The sequence below is a fragment of the Dromiciops gliroides genome, chromosome 1 (genome assembly GCF_019393635.1).
Source record: "Dromiciops gliroides isolate mDroGli1 chromosome 1, mDroGli1.pri, whole genome shotgun sequence".
NCBI lineage: Eukaryota > Metazoa > Chordata > Mammalia > Microbiotheria > Microbiotheriidae > Dromiciops > Dromiciops gliroides.
In genome coordinates, this window is record NC_057861.1 from 53,249,147 (window position 1) to 53,262,018 (window position 12,872).

At 46.0% G+C, this 12,872-nt stretch overlaps 1 protein-coding gene across 1 annotated transcript in view; it reads left to right on the forward strand.

Moving 5' to 3' along the window:
- LOC122735049 (nuclear receptor ROR-beta-like) overlaps window positions 1–11,980 on the forward strand; it is a 29,823-nt gene extending 17,843 nt beyond the window's left edge. The window contains exons 5-10 of the mRNA XM_043976300.1: window positions 2,353–2,474; window positions 5,733–5,865; window positions 6,879–6,986; window positions 7,523–7,633; window positions 9,764–9,876; window positions 11,811–11,980. Of these exons, the coding sequence (XP_043832235.1) occupies window positions 2,353–2,474; window positions 5,733–5,865; window positions 6,879–6,986; window positions 7,523–7,633; window positions 9,764–9,876; window positions 11,811–11,972 (749 nt within the window). The 3' untranslated portion in view covers window positions 11,973–11,980. The remainder of the gene's footprint in view (window positions 1–2,352; window positions 2,475–5,732; window positions 5,866–6,878; window positions 6,987–7,522; window positions 7,634–9,763; window positions 9,877–11,810) is intronic.
- The last annotated feature ends 892 nt before the right edge of the window (window positions 11,981–12,872 follow it).

Here is a 12,872-nt window from a genome sequence, read left to right on the forward strand (position 1 = left end):
TCCATAGGATCATAGCTTTAAAGCTGGAAGGGATTTTGGAAGGTGTCTAATTACCTTTTTTTAGACATAAGGGAAAACTGAGACCCAGAGAGATTGAGTGGCTCATCCTCAAGGCCCCAGAACTTTTAAAAGTTGCAAAGATGATAACAAGGGTGATGTGACCTTGCTTCTTAAGTCCCATCATTCTAGGATGAATGCCACCACCCCCCTCTTCAAGCCTGAAAGAAGAAAATTTAGGACATATTTCTGGCTGCCCTACTTACCCAGCAGGGAACAAACTTGAGGTAGGACAGGCTGAGATTATAAATAGATTGAAACAAGGCTAAGAGAAATCCCCTGTTGACATATGGGACTTTTAGGAGGGCTGGAGCAGGGGGCTAGGATCCTCTTTGGAAGGGACCCATGAAGGGGAGTCTTCTCCAAATTGTACCTATTAGTGCCAGGGACCCCAAGAGACCCAATGGATCATAGAGTCAGAGCTGTGAGGACTTTTAAAAACCATCTGTTCTAACTCCCACATTTTACAGATGGGGAAACTGAGGTCTGAGAGTAGAAGGGATATAAGTGAGACAACAATAGACCTGGAAGTGGAGCCAAGATCTCACTTTGATCCGCTAATGATATATCTAGGGTTTGGGGTAGAGGATAGATAGATAGATAGATAGATAGATAGATAGATAGATAGATAGATAGCGTGTGTGTATGTGTGTGTGAGTGTATGGTTGCCCAAGGCTTTCCAACCCTGCCCCTTTTCTTTCCATCATAGAACATAATTAGAAAGTAAGCTTACATTCTGATATGCAGAGAATGGCGAATGTTTTCATTTGCATATTCCCAGCACCTCATGTAATGTTTTATGTCCCCTCTTTTGGGGGGTTGGGGTTAGACCCCTGATTTCCTTGGAGTAAAAATATTCCCCAATATGAAAATTTCTCCTACCAATGCAGATGAAAACCTGTTATGCAATTTGTGGCCTTAGAACAAAGATTCTTAACTCTTTTTGTATCCTGGATGCCTCTGACAATCTGATAAAGCCCATGGGCCCTTCCTCAGAATACCATTTTTAAATAATCGAAGGAAAGGCTAAATTTCAATTAGAGACAGTGAAAAAAGAAAAGAGATATTTTTCTAACCCAAATTCATGAACATGGTCAATCTTTCTTCAGACACCACCACACCACCCCATCCCAGGAGGGGACCAAAGGTTAAGAATCCCTGTCTTGCAGTATTTCCTAGGGACATTACAGTATGAAATGACTTGCCCAGTCATGCAAACTATCTATATCTAATCAATATGTATATCTATATATCCATATCTATGTGTATGTATATGTATATTTGTATGTGTGTGTGTGTGTGTGTGTGTGTGTGTGTGTATGATGGAACTGGAACACAATATTTGCTGACTCCAAGGCTAGCTCTCCACTTTGTGTTACACCTAGTAGGCCCTTACTAAGTCTTTCTTAAATTGTTGCTACCTTGGACAGTTCTGTGTCTCATATAGTCTCCCACCCTGTCCAAGAGCATTTGAATGGTTCTTCAATGCCCTGAGGTGTAGTTGAAAGAGCCTCGGTCTCACAGCCAGAGGTCTAGTCTTTGGGTCCTGGCCTCCCCATCTCTTAGCCTATTTCATTACCTGGCAAATAGGGATGAAAATTGAACTATCACCCTCCCCACAGGAACCATTCCAATAACAGCTATCGTCATAGGGCTTTAAGGTTTCCAAAGCGCTTTGCAAATCTTATCTCATTTGATCCTCTCTCAACAACTGTGTGAGGCAGATGCTACTATTATCCTCATTTTACAGATGAGCAAACTGAGATAGCATTTGAGTGATTTGTCTAGGATGACAGAGCTAGTAACTGTCTGAGGCAGGATTGGAACTCAGGTCTGCCTAGCTTCGGGTTCAGCAGTCAATTCACTAGTTGACTTAGTTGCTTAGGATAAGTCAATGAATGCTTTGTAAAGTCAAAAGTGCTATAGAAGAGATGGCTATTATTACTTTTTTAAATTTAAATTTTGTTTGATCTTTTCTCAATTACATGTAAATAAACATTTTGAACGTTCATTTAAAACATTTTAAATTCCAAATTCTCTCCCCCCTTTCCCTCCCTCCTCCTTAAGAAGGCAAGCAATTTGATATAATGGGTATTATCATGGTTGATGTAATTATACTCTTTTTTTTAAAGCAGGCTTAGGGGGCAGCTAGGTGGCACAGTGGATAAAGCACTGGCCCTGGATTTGGGAGGACCTGAGTTCAAATCTACCTCAGACACTTGACACTTACTAGCTGTGTGACCCTGGGCAAGTCACTTAACTCCCATTTCATAAGTGTCTCCTTCCCCCTCACAGAGCGAGTGGCCCAGAATGTCATCAGATCCCACCGGGAGACCTGCCAGTACACAGCAGAAGAGCTGAAGCGGCTAGCATGGACCCAGCACACCCAGGAGGAGCTGTGCAACCTGCAGGCAAAGGTATGGCCCCTTCTGCCAGCCAGTCAGCCACTCTTCCACTTCATCACTAGCTAGCCCCTTAGGGTATCTGTGCAAACTCATCAGAGGTTAGAATGGGGAGGAGGCAGTGTGGTTTAGTAGTTAGAGCACTGGCCTAGGCAGTCAGCAGAACTGGGTTTAAGCCTTGTCTCTGACATATATTGCCTTGTGTGACCCTTAACCCCTTTGTGACTCAGCTTCCTCCTCTGTAAAATGAGGCTGTTGGACTTGAGGACTTCTAAGGTCCTTCTAGCTTGGTAGAAGGAGTTCCTCCCCAGGAGCTCCCTTACCCCAAACGAATTCACAGCTTTCTCCCTCATCCCATCCCCCGCCCAATCTTACAGCTGAAAGGATCATTAGAAGTCATGGGGGACAGTGGTGGGGTATTCCTTCAGTATCCCCTATATGTCATCCCTAAAAGTTCGCAAACTCTGAACACTTGCAGAGATAGAGAATTCTCCTCCCCCTGCTTTATCAGAAGGTCTTTCCTTACTCTGAGTTCAAAACTTCTTCCCTATACCCATGCACTCATTGAACCTGCTCCTAGCACCTCTTGGGCCAGTCACAACACTGATGCTTCCTCTTATTTCTGGTAGCACAGTTCACCCTCCCTTCCTCAGCCATAGGAGGAAGGGATAGAGCATCCAGGTGGGGTCCAAGCAAAGAATTTTTCTAGATAGGTTGAACAACCAAGATACTGTAATTCTATGGCATATCAAGAAATCAAAAGAAATAACATCCACTTTAATCACTAATGGTCTTATAATTTTTTTTTCTTTTGTGGGACAATGAGGGTTAAGTGACTTGCCCAGGGTCACACAGCTAGTAAGTGTCAAGTGTCTGAGGCTGGATTTGAACTCAGGTCCTCCTGAATCCAGGGCTGGTGCTTTATCCACTGTGCCACTAATATGTTCATTTTCTTTTTCTTTTTTTTTTTTTTTAAGTGAGGCAATTGGGGTTAAGTGACTTGCCCAGGGTCACACAGCTAGTAAGTGTTAAGTATCTGAGGCTGGATTTGAACTCAGGTACTCCTGACTCCAGGGCCGGTGCTCTATCCACTGTGCCGCCTAGCCACCCCAATATGTTCATTTTCAAAAACTGTGTGTCCCTCTTGTCAACTGACCCCTGGAACAAAAAAATAAAAGAGAAGCAAGTCAGCAGAGTGAACCATTCATTATTTTATATGAAACACTAAGATTTTCTATTTTTTGGAGGCAATCAAGGTTAAATGACTTGCCCAGGGTCACAGAGCTTGTAAGTATATGAGGCCAGATTCAAACTCAGGTCCTCCTGATTCCAGGGCCAGTGCTTTATCCACTTTGCCATTTATCTGCCCCCGAACAATAAAATATTAACAGATTATGGGATTTAATAACAATAGCTAAGACCTGTTAAACACTTACAATATGTCAGGCACTGTGCCAAGCACTGCATAATTATTATGTCATTTGAGCCTCACAACAATCCTGGGAGGTAGGTCTTATTATTATTCCTATTTTATAGATGGGGAAATTGAGGCAAAGAGGTTAAGTGATTTGCTCAGGGCCACACAGCTAATATGAGGCCAGATTTCGACCTTAGGTCTTCCTGACTCCAGACCTGGCACCAACTAGATGATAGCATCATATATCTAGGGCCAGAAGGGACCTAAAAACCTCGATCCCCTCATTTTACAGAAGAGGAAACAGAGGCAGCCTCTCTGAGGCCAAGAGAGATTAAGTGACTTACCCAAAGTCACACAGCCAGTAAGTAAGTAGGGACTCCAATTTCAGTCCTCCTGATGAAAGTCTGGGGCCAGACCTGAGGACCAACAGGGAGGGAATGTGAAGTTTTTTGTTTATAGCAACTCATGAATAATGGCTACTGAGACTTTACTGGACTTTGAAGGGAGGGCCCATGGGGATAAAATCATGGATCCTTGAAACATTGAACATGGAAAAATTATAGCTCCCATTCTTGTAGTGCCTTTTTTTTTTCAGATTCCAGACCTTTATTTTTTCCCCCCAATTACATGTAAAGATAGTTTTCAACATTCACTTTTTTTTTTTGGTGGGGCAATGAGGGTTCAGTGACTTGCCCAGGGTCACACAGCTAGTAAGTGTCTGAGGCTGGATTTGAACTCAGGTCCTCCTGATTCCAGAACCTGTGCTCTATCCACTGCACCACCTAGCTGCCCAACATTCACTTTTGAAAGATTTTCAGTTCCCAAATTTTCTCCCATCCTCCTTTCCCTCCCTACTCCCAAAGCCAGCAAGCAATCTGATATAGGTTATACATTACAATCCCTATAGTGCTTTAAGATTTAAAAAGTGCTTTCCTCTTCACGGCCCTCAGAGTACAAGGATTATTATGCCCATTTGACAGAGGAAGAAACCGAGGCTCAGAGATGTGAAAGATTTTTCTTGGATAACAGAGCTAGGAAGTGACAGAGCTGGTATTCAAAACCAGATCTGATTTACTTTTCATTTCTTTCCATTTTTTTTTGCTTCACTTTAATTTCTCAATATACCCTACACTGCCAGCCACTACCTATAACAAAGAATTTTTTCAAAGGGAAAAGAAAAGAAGCAGTCCAACAAAGCCAAATGGTGGATCAACCAAGTCTGATTTATCTGCACTATTTCACACCCCCTACTCCCCTAATTTTTCAGAGATGAAAAGGAGGCCCAGAATTCTTTTTATTTTTAAAATTTTAATTAAAGTTTTTAATTAACAAGAAAATTATTTTTTTCTCTCTTACCTCTCTTCACCCCTTATTGAAAAATGAAACCAAACCAAACCGTTATGACAAATATTCATCATCAAGCAAAATAGATTCCTACATTGGCCGTGTCTAGATATAGATGTCTTATTCTGGACCCTGAGTCTCCCTCATCTTGGTGGGCAGCATTCTACGAAGACCTGAGTTCTAGGTCCACCTCTGACATATGCTCTGTGATCCAGAGCAACTCCCTTGATCTCTCAAGATCCTCGACAATTCTCTCAAGACTATAAATTAGAGAATGATCGCCAATCAGGGAGTTTTCTCTCCAAAAAATCCCTAAATAGACCCAAGATCTGGATAGACCAATAAAATCCAAGATCTCTACACCCACAAAAATGGTCATACAGAGTTGCTAGGGGCCTAGGATCTGATCTGTGATTGTTCAGGTCCAGGTACAAAAGGAGGAGGAAGAGGAGGTTGGGTCGGAGACGGGGAGCAAAGCCTGAGGCCTGATCCCCATCCCCGGTTCTCCCCAGCCTTGCGAGGTTCTGTGGCAACAGTGTTCGATCCAGATTTCCCATGCCATCCAGTTCGTGGTGGAGTTTGCCAAGCGTATCTGCGGCTTCATGGATCTTGACCAGAATGACCAGATCATCCTACTCAAAGCAGGTGAACCCCTCTTCTGCCCCACCCCACCCCTTTCTCCCAGACCTGGGTCCTGACCCTCCTTCCCTCCTGGCCAGGAAGCCTAGAATTGTAGCTCCTGGAATCCTCTGATCTTCAAGCTTAGAATTGGAAGGAATCCTTAGAAGTCATCCAGTTTACAGATGAGGAAACTGAGGCAAAGGGACTTGTCCAAGGTCACACAGGCAGTAACAGAGATAAGGCTCAAAACCAGATCTTCTGGCTCCAAAATCATGATCTTTTCCCCCATTTTTCAGGGCTAGGAGGCACCTTAGAGGCTAGACTTGTAAGAAAAAAGAAAACCCCTCAACTGCCTTCCCAGTGGCTTCTTGCTTGAATACCTCCAGTGATGGGGTGCTCACTACTTCAAGTAGTGAACCATCCCAGCTGTATACTTACTGCCCAGTCCAGACTGTGTATTCACCCAGTGCCTTCTATGTACCCCCAACTCAACCCTGCGGAATCTTATGTTGTTATTTCATGCATAGGCGAGTCTTCTCTCTGTCCTGCCACCCTGTGAGTTTTCCTCAAAGGTCAGCTTGTGGCTCTCCCCTCTCTCCCCCCATCCACAATTTAGAAGACCCCCCCCAATGTGAGCATACCCCGGTTGCTTAATAAATGCTTCTCATGGGGAGAGGGGTTTCCTTCTTTCAGATACATTTAGATTCCAGATGGAAGCCTAGTTTTTATTTTTGTCTTATTTTTTGTTTGTTTGGGGCTTTTTTTGTTTTTGTTTTTGTTTTTTGCAGGGCAATGAGGGTTAAGTGACTTGCCTAGGGTCACACAGCTAGTTAAGTGTCAAGTGTCTGAGGCTGGATTTGAACTCAGGTCTTCCTGAATCCAGGGCCTGTGCTTTATCCACTGTGCCACCTAGCTGCCCCCTGAAGCCTAGTTTTTAAAATGTATTTTGCCTCTGGGGAAGGAGTGGGAGAAAGATGGTGCTGGGCCATTGGGATCAGCTAGCTCCTTTTCTTCTCCTCTCCCTTTGGCTGTCTCAGGTTGCCTAGAAGTGCTGCTGATCAGGATGGTTCGGGTCTTTAATCCTCTGAATAATACTGTGCTCTTTGATGGAAAATTTGGAGGGATACAGATGTTCAAGGCCTTGGGTAAGGAAGCCTTTCAGGCCAACAGAGACCTTCCCAACAAGGCAAGGTCTGGGTTTGAGGCCCCTGTTCTAGCATCCAAAATGGCACCCATGAACACGGGCTGCTCCTAGCTACAGCTAGTGCTTCCTGCACTCCTCTCCAAGGAGAGGATATATCACCTGGAAGGGGGCACAGATTTACCCCGAGGCATCCACTAATATCAGCACAGATCCAGAAAGCCAAAAAACGAAGCCCTGATGCAAGGGGACATTGGGTGTGCAAGGGTCACTCGGGACGAGATTTGAACCCAGCTCCTCTGCCTCTGGTACCCTGCTCTTTCCACTTCATCACACACCTGTACCTGGGGCCTCCACACCTGGCCCTGGGGGATCAGCATTTCCTACTTCCTTTCCTCCCTGGAGGTAGGGACAAGGGGAAGTCTGACTCTCAGAGGGGGCTGACAGCAGGACTGGGGCAGACTTTGGACACCAGTCTCAGAGTTCCTCTCTTCCTCTCTTCCACCTGTGCTTTCTGTCCACTCTCTGTGTCTCTCACAGCTTGTGATGACTTGATCGGGGCCATCTTTGAGTTGGAAAGGGGCCTGTGCCGACTGCAGCTGTCAGATGAGGAAATCGCTCTGTTCACGGCAGCTGTCCTATTGTCCCCAGGTAATGATGCTGGATGGTCCTGTCCTGATTAATGTGCCCTCAGAGAACTACATTTATTCACAGGATATGAGATCTCAGAAATGGAAGAGCCCTTAGAACACTGAATGTCAGAACTAGAAGGGCCCTTAGAACACCGAATGTCAGAACTGAAAGGACCCTTAGAACTTAAAATGCCAGGACTGAGAGGGCCCTAAGAACCCAGAATGTCAGGGCTGAGAGGGCCCTTAAAACCCAGAATGTGAGGGCTGGGAGGGCCCTTAGAACCCAGAATGTGAGGGCTGGGAGGGCCCTTAGGACACAGGATGTCAGACCTAGGAGGGCCCTTAGAACACAGGATGTTAGGGCTGGGAGGGCTCTTAGGACACAGGATGTCAGAGATGGGAGGGCCCTTAGGACATTGAATGTCACATCTTTGGAACATATATCATAAACAGAATCATGGAGTCTCGGAGTCTCTGAGCTTGGAAAGACCTCAGATGCCAATCTGTCCCTTGTCCCAGGTGGGACCTAATCCAGCCTGTCCCTGAACAGAATTCCCTTCCACAATATTGCCAATAAACAATTATCCAGCCTCCAGCGAGGAGGAATCAACTCTCCCTCCTGAAACGGCCCCTCCCTCTTTGGGATAGCTGTTAGTGTTGACATTTTTCCATGAAAAGAGCTAAAATCAGCCCCTCTGTATGTTCCATTCATTGCTCCTTGTTCTTCCCACAGTGTCCAAGTAGAGTAAGTGAGCCCTTCAGACACCTGAAGGTAGCGATTGTGTCACTCCTGAGACTTCTCTCCTCCCAGCCACACCTCCCCACTTCCTCTCTGTGATCAGCCTATCACTAAATCTCCACCTTGCTCACTAGTTTTCTGTCTCTTCTCTGGACATGTTCCAGTTCTTCAGCGTCCTTCCTAAAATGCTGAATGCACAAATGCTCACAATACCTACATGGAGGCCAACTAGGGCAGACAGGGACAACCTCCCCACCCTCCCCATTTTGGACGTTAAGACTCTATTAAGATCACATGATTTCCAGCTCTAGAGCCAGGAGGGGACTTGGAGGCCATGCAGTCCAAATTCTTCATTTTACAGATAAGGAAACTGAGACCCAGAGAGAAGAGGTGACTTTCTCAAAGTCACCAAGGTAGTAAATGATAGGGCATGAATTCGAACTCAGGCCCTAAGACTCCAAATTCAGTATTCCAAATTAAGAGTTCTTTTACTGTTCGGTGTCTAATATATATATATATTTTGGTGAGGCAATTGGGGTTAAGTGACTTGCTCAGGGTCACACAGCCAGTAAGTGTTAAGTGTCTGAGGCCAGATTTGAACTCAGGTCCTCCTGAATCCAGGGCCAATGCTTTATCCACTTGGTGTCTAAAATCTTAAGACTGGAATCATCTCATCCAAGGCTTCTTCTTCTTCTTCTTCTTCTTCTTTTTTGGGGGGGGTGGGGCAATGAGGGTTAAGTGACTTGCTCAGGGTCACACAGCTAGTATCAAGTGTCTGAGGCTGGATTTGAACTCAGGTCGTCCTGAATGCAGGGCTAGTGCTTTATCCACTGCGCCACCTAGCTGCTCCCTCATCCAAGGCTTCTTTTTTTGTTGTTTTTGTTTTTGTTTTTTTGTTTTTTGTTTTTTGTGGGGCAATGGGGGTTAAGTGACTTGCCCAGGGTCACACAGCTAGTAAGTGTCAAGTGTCTGAGGCTGGACTTGAACTCAGGTACTCCTGAATCCAGGGCCAGTGCTTTATCCACTGCACCACCTAGCCGCCCCCCCATCCAAGGCTTCTTAAATTGGGATCCGTGAACTTGTCTACTTCAATACAACTGGTTTCCTTTATAATCCTATGTATTTAAGGCATTCAAAAGCATTTATTCTGCCAAGGAGTCCATGGGCTTCACCAAATTGCCAAAGGAGTCCAGGACTCAAAGAACGTTGGCCGGGTCCAACCTTCTCATTTTATGAATGGGGAAACTGAGGCCCACAGAGGCCCAGAGATATGCCCATCTTCATAAATCAAGTCAGTACCAGAGCAGGTACTAGAACTGTGGTTTCTTGTCTTCCAGCGCTTAGACCCCCTTAACAATCTCTTTTCTCCTGCTTGCCCTCGGGTTGGTTTATTCACCCTGCGCCTGGCAGACCGACCCTGGCTGCTTGAGGCCAAGAAGGTGCAGAATCTTCAGGACCAGATTTTCCTCGCTTTACAGCATGAGATCCAGAAACAGCCTTCTCCAGAGGACAGGCTGTCCAAGGTAGGGCCCTTGGGGGAAAGGGAATGCTGAGACTTGGAAGGCATAGAGGTGGTACTTAAAGGGGTCACAAACCCAACATAACCGTGGGCCCCTCCCTGCCTCAAGGGTGCTGACTGGTCATCAGCAGGTCTATGTTGAGCACCCAGACTCAGCAATGGTGTCCTCTTCCAGTGTCCAATTCACCAGCCCCATCCCAAATAATCTTTTCAGGCCTGGAATGTCATCCTCTTCTATCCCCCCCTCCCCTCGCCCATTCCCAACATCTCCTCCTGTCAAAGTCCAGCCCATCCTTCAAGGCTCAGCTCCAATTGCTCCTCCTCCAGGATACTCCCCCTGACAGCCTCAGCCGGGAAGTGGCCTGGTCTCCTCCAGAGGCTCCATTTTCTCTTATATGCTTCATTCCCCATTGCTAGACTGCAAGCTCCCAAGAGCAGGAATGTTGTTTTCTTAATTACTACTATTCACGTAAGTGATGCTTCAAGAGAATTGTCTATAGGAATCGATGGCCCAATTTACATAACATTTTATTATGATTTCTGGAATGTTTTCCCTAACAAGTGCCCAGCATAGCCAGGTAGGGCTAGTATTATTCTTCCCATTTTATAGATAAAGAACCCAAAGTCCAGAGTCAAGTCAACAAGCAATTATTAAGCACCTCCAATGTTCCAGGCACTATGCTAAGTACCAGAAGCATGAAGCTATAGGTCTCAGGGTCATACTAGGAAGTGTAGTGGACCTTTGGATTCAAACCCAGCTTGCCAAATTCAGAAATTAAATTATAAAATTAAATTAAATTATATAAATTTATATATATAATTATATAAAATTAAGTTAAAATTAAAAAATAAAGTTTTTAAGCAGCAGATTTTTCAATCAACAAATTTTTGTATTAGTACAGTAGGTGGTAAATAGATGTATGTTGAAGCTTTCCATGCTGCTGTGTATCCCTTTGTTTGCCTAACTGTGGGACGGACTTTCAGCACATGGAGGGAATAGAAACCATGGGCACGTCAGAAAGTATACAGGACCTCTACGAAGAAGACCAGGATGTAATGGCTCTAACCCTGGTGTGTGGCCATGGACAAGTCCCTTCCCCAATCTGAGCCTCAGTTTTCTCATCAATTAAATGGGAATAGTGACCCTTACCTTGCAGACCTCATAGAATCGTGGTCATGAAAAAGCTGGAGAGAGACAGACAGACAGAGACTGAGAGAGACGGACAGAAAGAGAGAGAGAGAAACAGAGTGACAGAGAGGCAGAGAGACAGAGAGAGACAGAGACAGAGAAAGAGACAGAGAGAAAGTGAGACAGACAGACACAGATAGACGAGAGAGAGAGAGAGAGAGAGAGAGAGAGAGAGAGAGAGAGAGAGAGAGAGAGAGAGAGTTGGGATGTGCAATAAGAATGATTGACCGGGGGCAGCTAGGTGGTGCAGTGGATAGAGCACCGGCCCTGGAGTCAGGAGGACCTGAGTTCAAATCCGGCTTGTGACCCTGGTCAAGTCACTTAACTCCAATTGCCTCACACAAAAACCCCCAAAAAACCCAAAAAACAACAACAAAAAGAATGATTGACCTGACAACTACCAGCTAGGAGCGAAGGGGGGGAATAAGCATTTATTAAATGCCTACTATGTGCCAGGCACTGTGCTAAGTGCTTTACAAATTTCATCTGATTTGATCCTCCAACAACCCCAGGAGATAGGTGCTGTTATTAACCCTATTTACAGTTGAGAAAACTGAGGCAGACTGAGTTAACTGAAATCATGCCCTTGCCCAGAGTCACTCAGCTAATAAATGTCTGAGGCTGGATTTGAACTCAGGTCCTCCCAATGCCAAACCCAGAGCTAGCTGACCCAGGAAGGGAGGGTTGGGACCATCCCCAAGCTGTCCTTTGCTTCCCATCCTGACAGTTTTCACCTTTCTTCCGTGTAGCTGATCTCCAAGCTGCCCCTGTTGAAAGCGATCTGCCGCCTCCACCTGGATAAGCTGGAATGTTTCCGCCTTCTTCACCCAGAAACAGCACGTCTCTTCCCCCCACTCTACAAGGAAGTGTTCAACACTGAACTTCAATACGGCAACCTCCGGGAAAGCTAGAGGCTGAGTGTCCATCTCTTGGAGGGGAGGAGGGGGGAAGTGGACGTTCTATGTCTGCAGGGGGCCAGGGGACAAGAGGCAATACCTCAGATCAGAGAAGGGAGAAGGAGAGTGCAGAAGGGAGAAGGGGGTGGACAAGGGGGCATGCCTGGAGCCAGACCCAACAACAAACTGTTCTGAGCTGCTTTCATTTCCCCTCCCGGTGGCTGCAAAGCTTTGCTGTGAATTGGAATAGCTCTGGAGGGTAGCACACCTGGATGGAGTCAGTAATGAGGATGCTGCCCTCACTGGGGAAATGAAGGGAAAGTCTCCCCCTGGCCAAAGGAGGAGGACCCTGTCAATGATGGACCAAAGCCGTCACCTTACATAAGCTCTTTCCCACGGATCTGAATTCTTCACCCAAGGAGATAGACACAGAAAGCCAGCAACCAGTGTGGAGTGAGGGGGCTGGACAGGGACTATACAGATCTGCTAGACCGTCCTCCCTCCCCATTTGACAGATGGGTAGAGCGAGGTCCAAAGAGGTGTCCTGGGACTTGCCCAAGGTCACACACCAGATTGGAAATTTATCTGTGCTATATTGGCTCGGTGGGCCAGAGACCCGTCGCTTTCTCTGAGAGGAAGCAGGTTGATCTTGATTCACACACTGGGATTCTCATGGAAAATGAGTTGATGGATTCTGACTGCCCCCACCCCCATCCTGTCTGGAGCAGGAATGGTGAAATGGGGGAGCAGATCGCAAGGAGGAAAACAAGATGGTGGAGCTGCTGGAAGCCATGGGGCATGGGACAGCCATGAGGGGTAGGAGAAAGAGCTGTGTCAGGGTGTCAGGAGATGTGGCTTCGATTCCGGCCTCTTCTGCTGAGCAGCAGGCTGATTGGACAAGGCATTTGCCCTAAA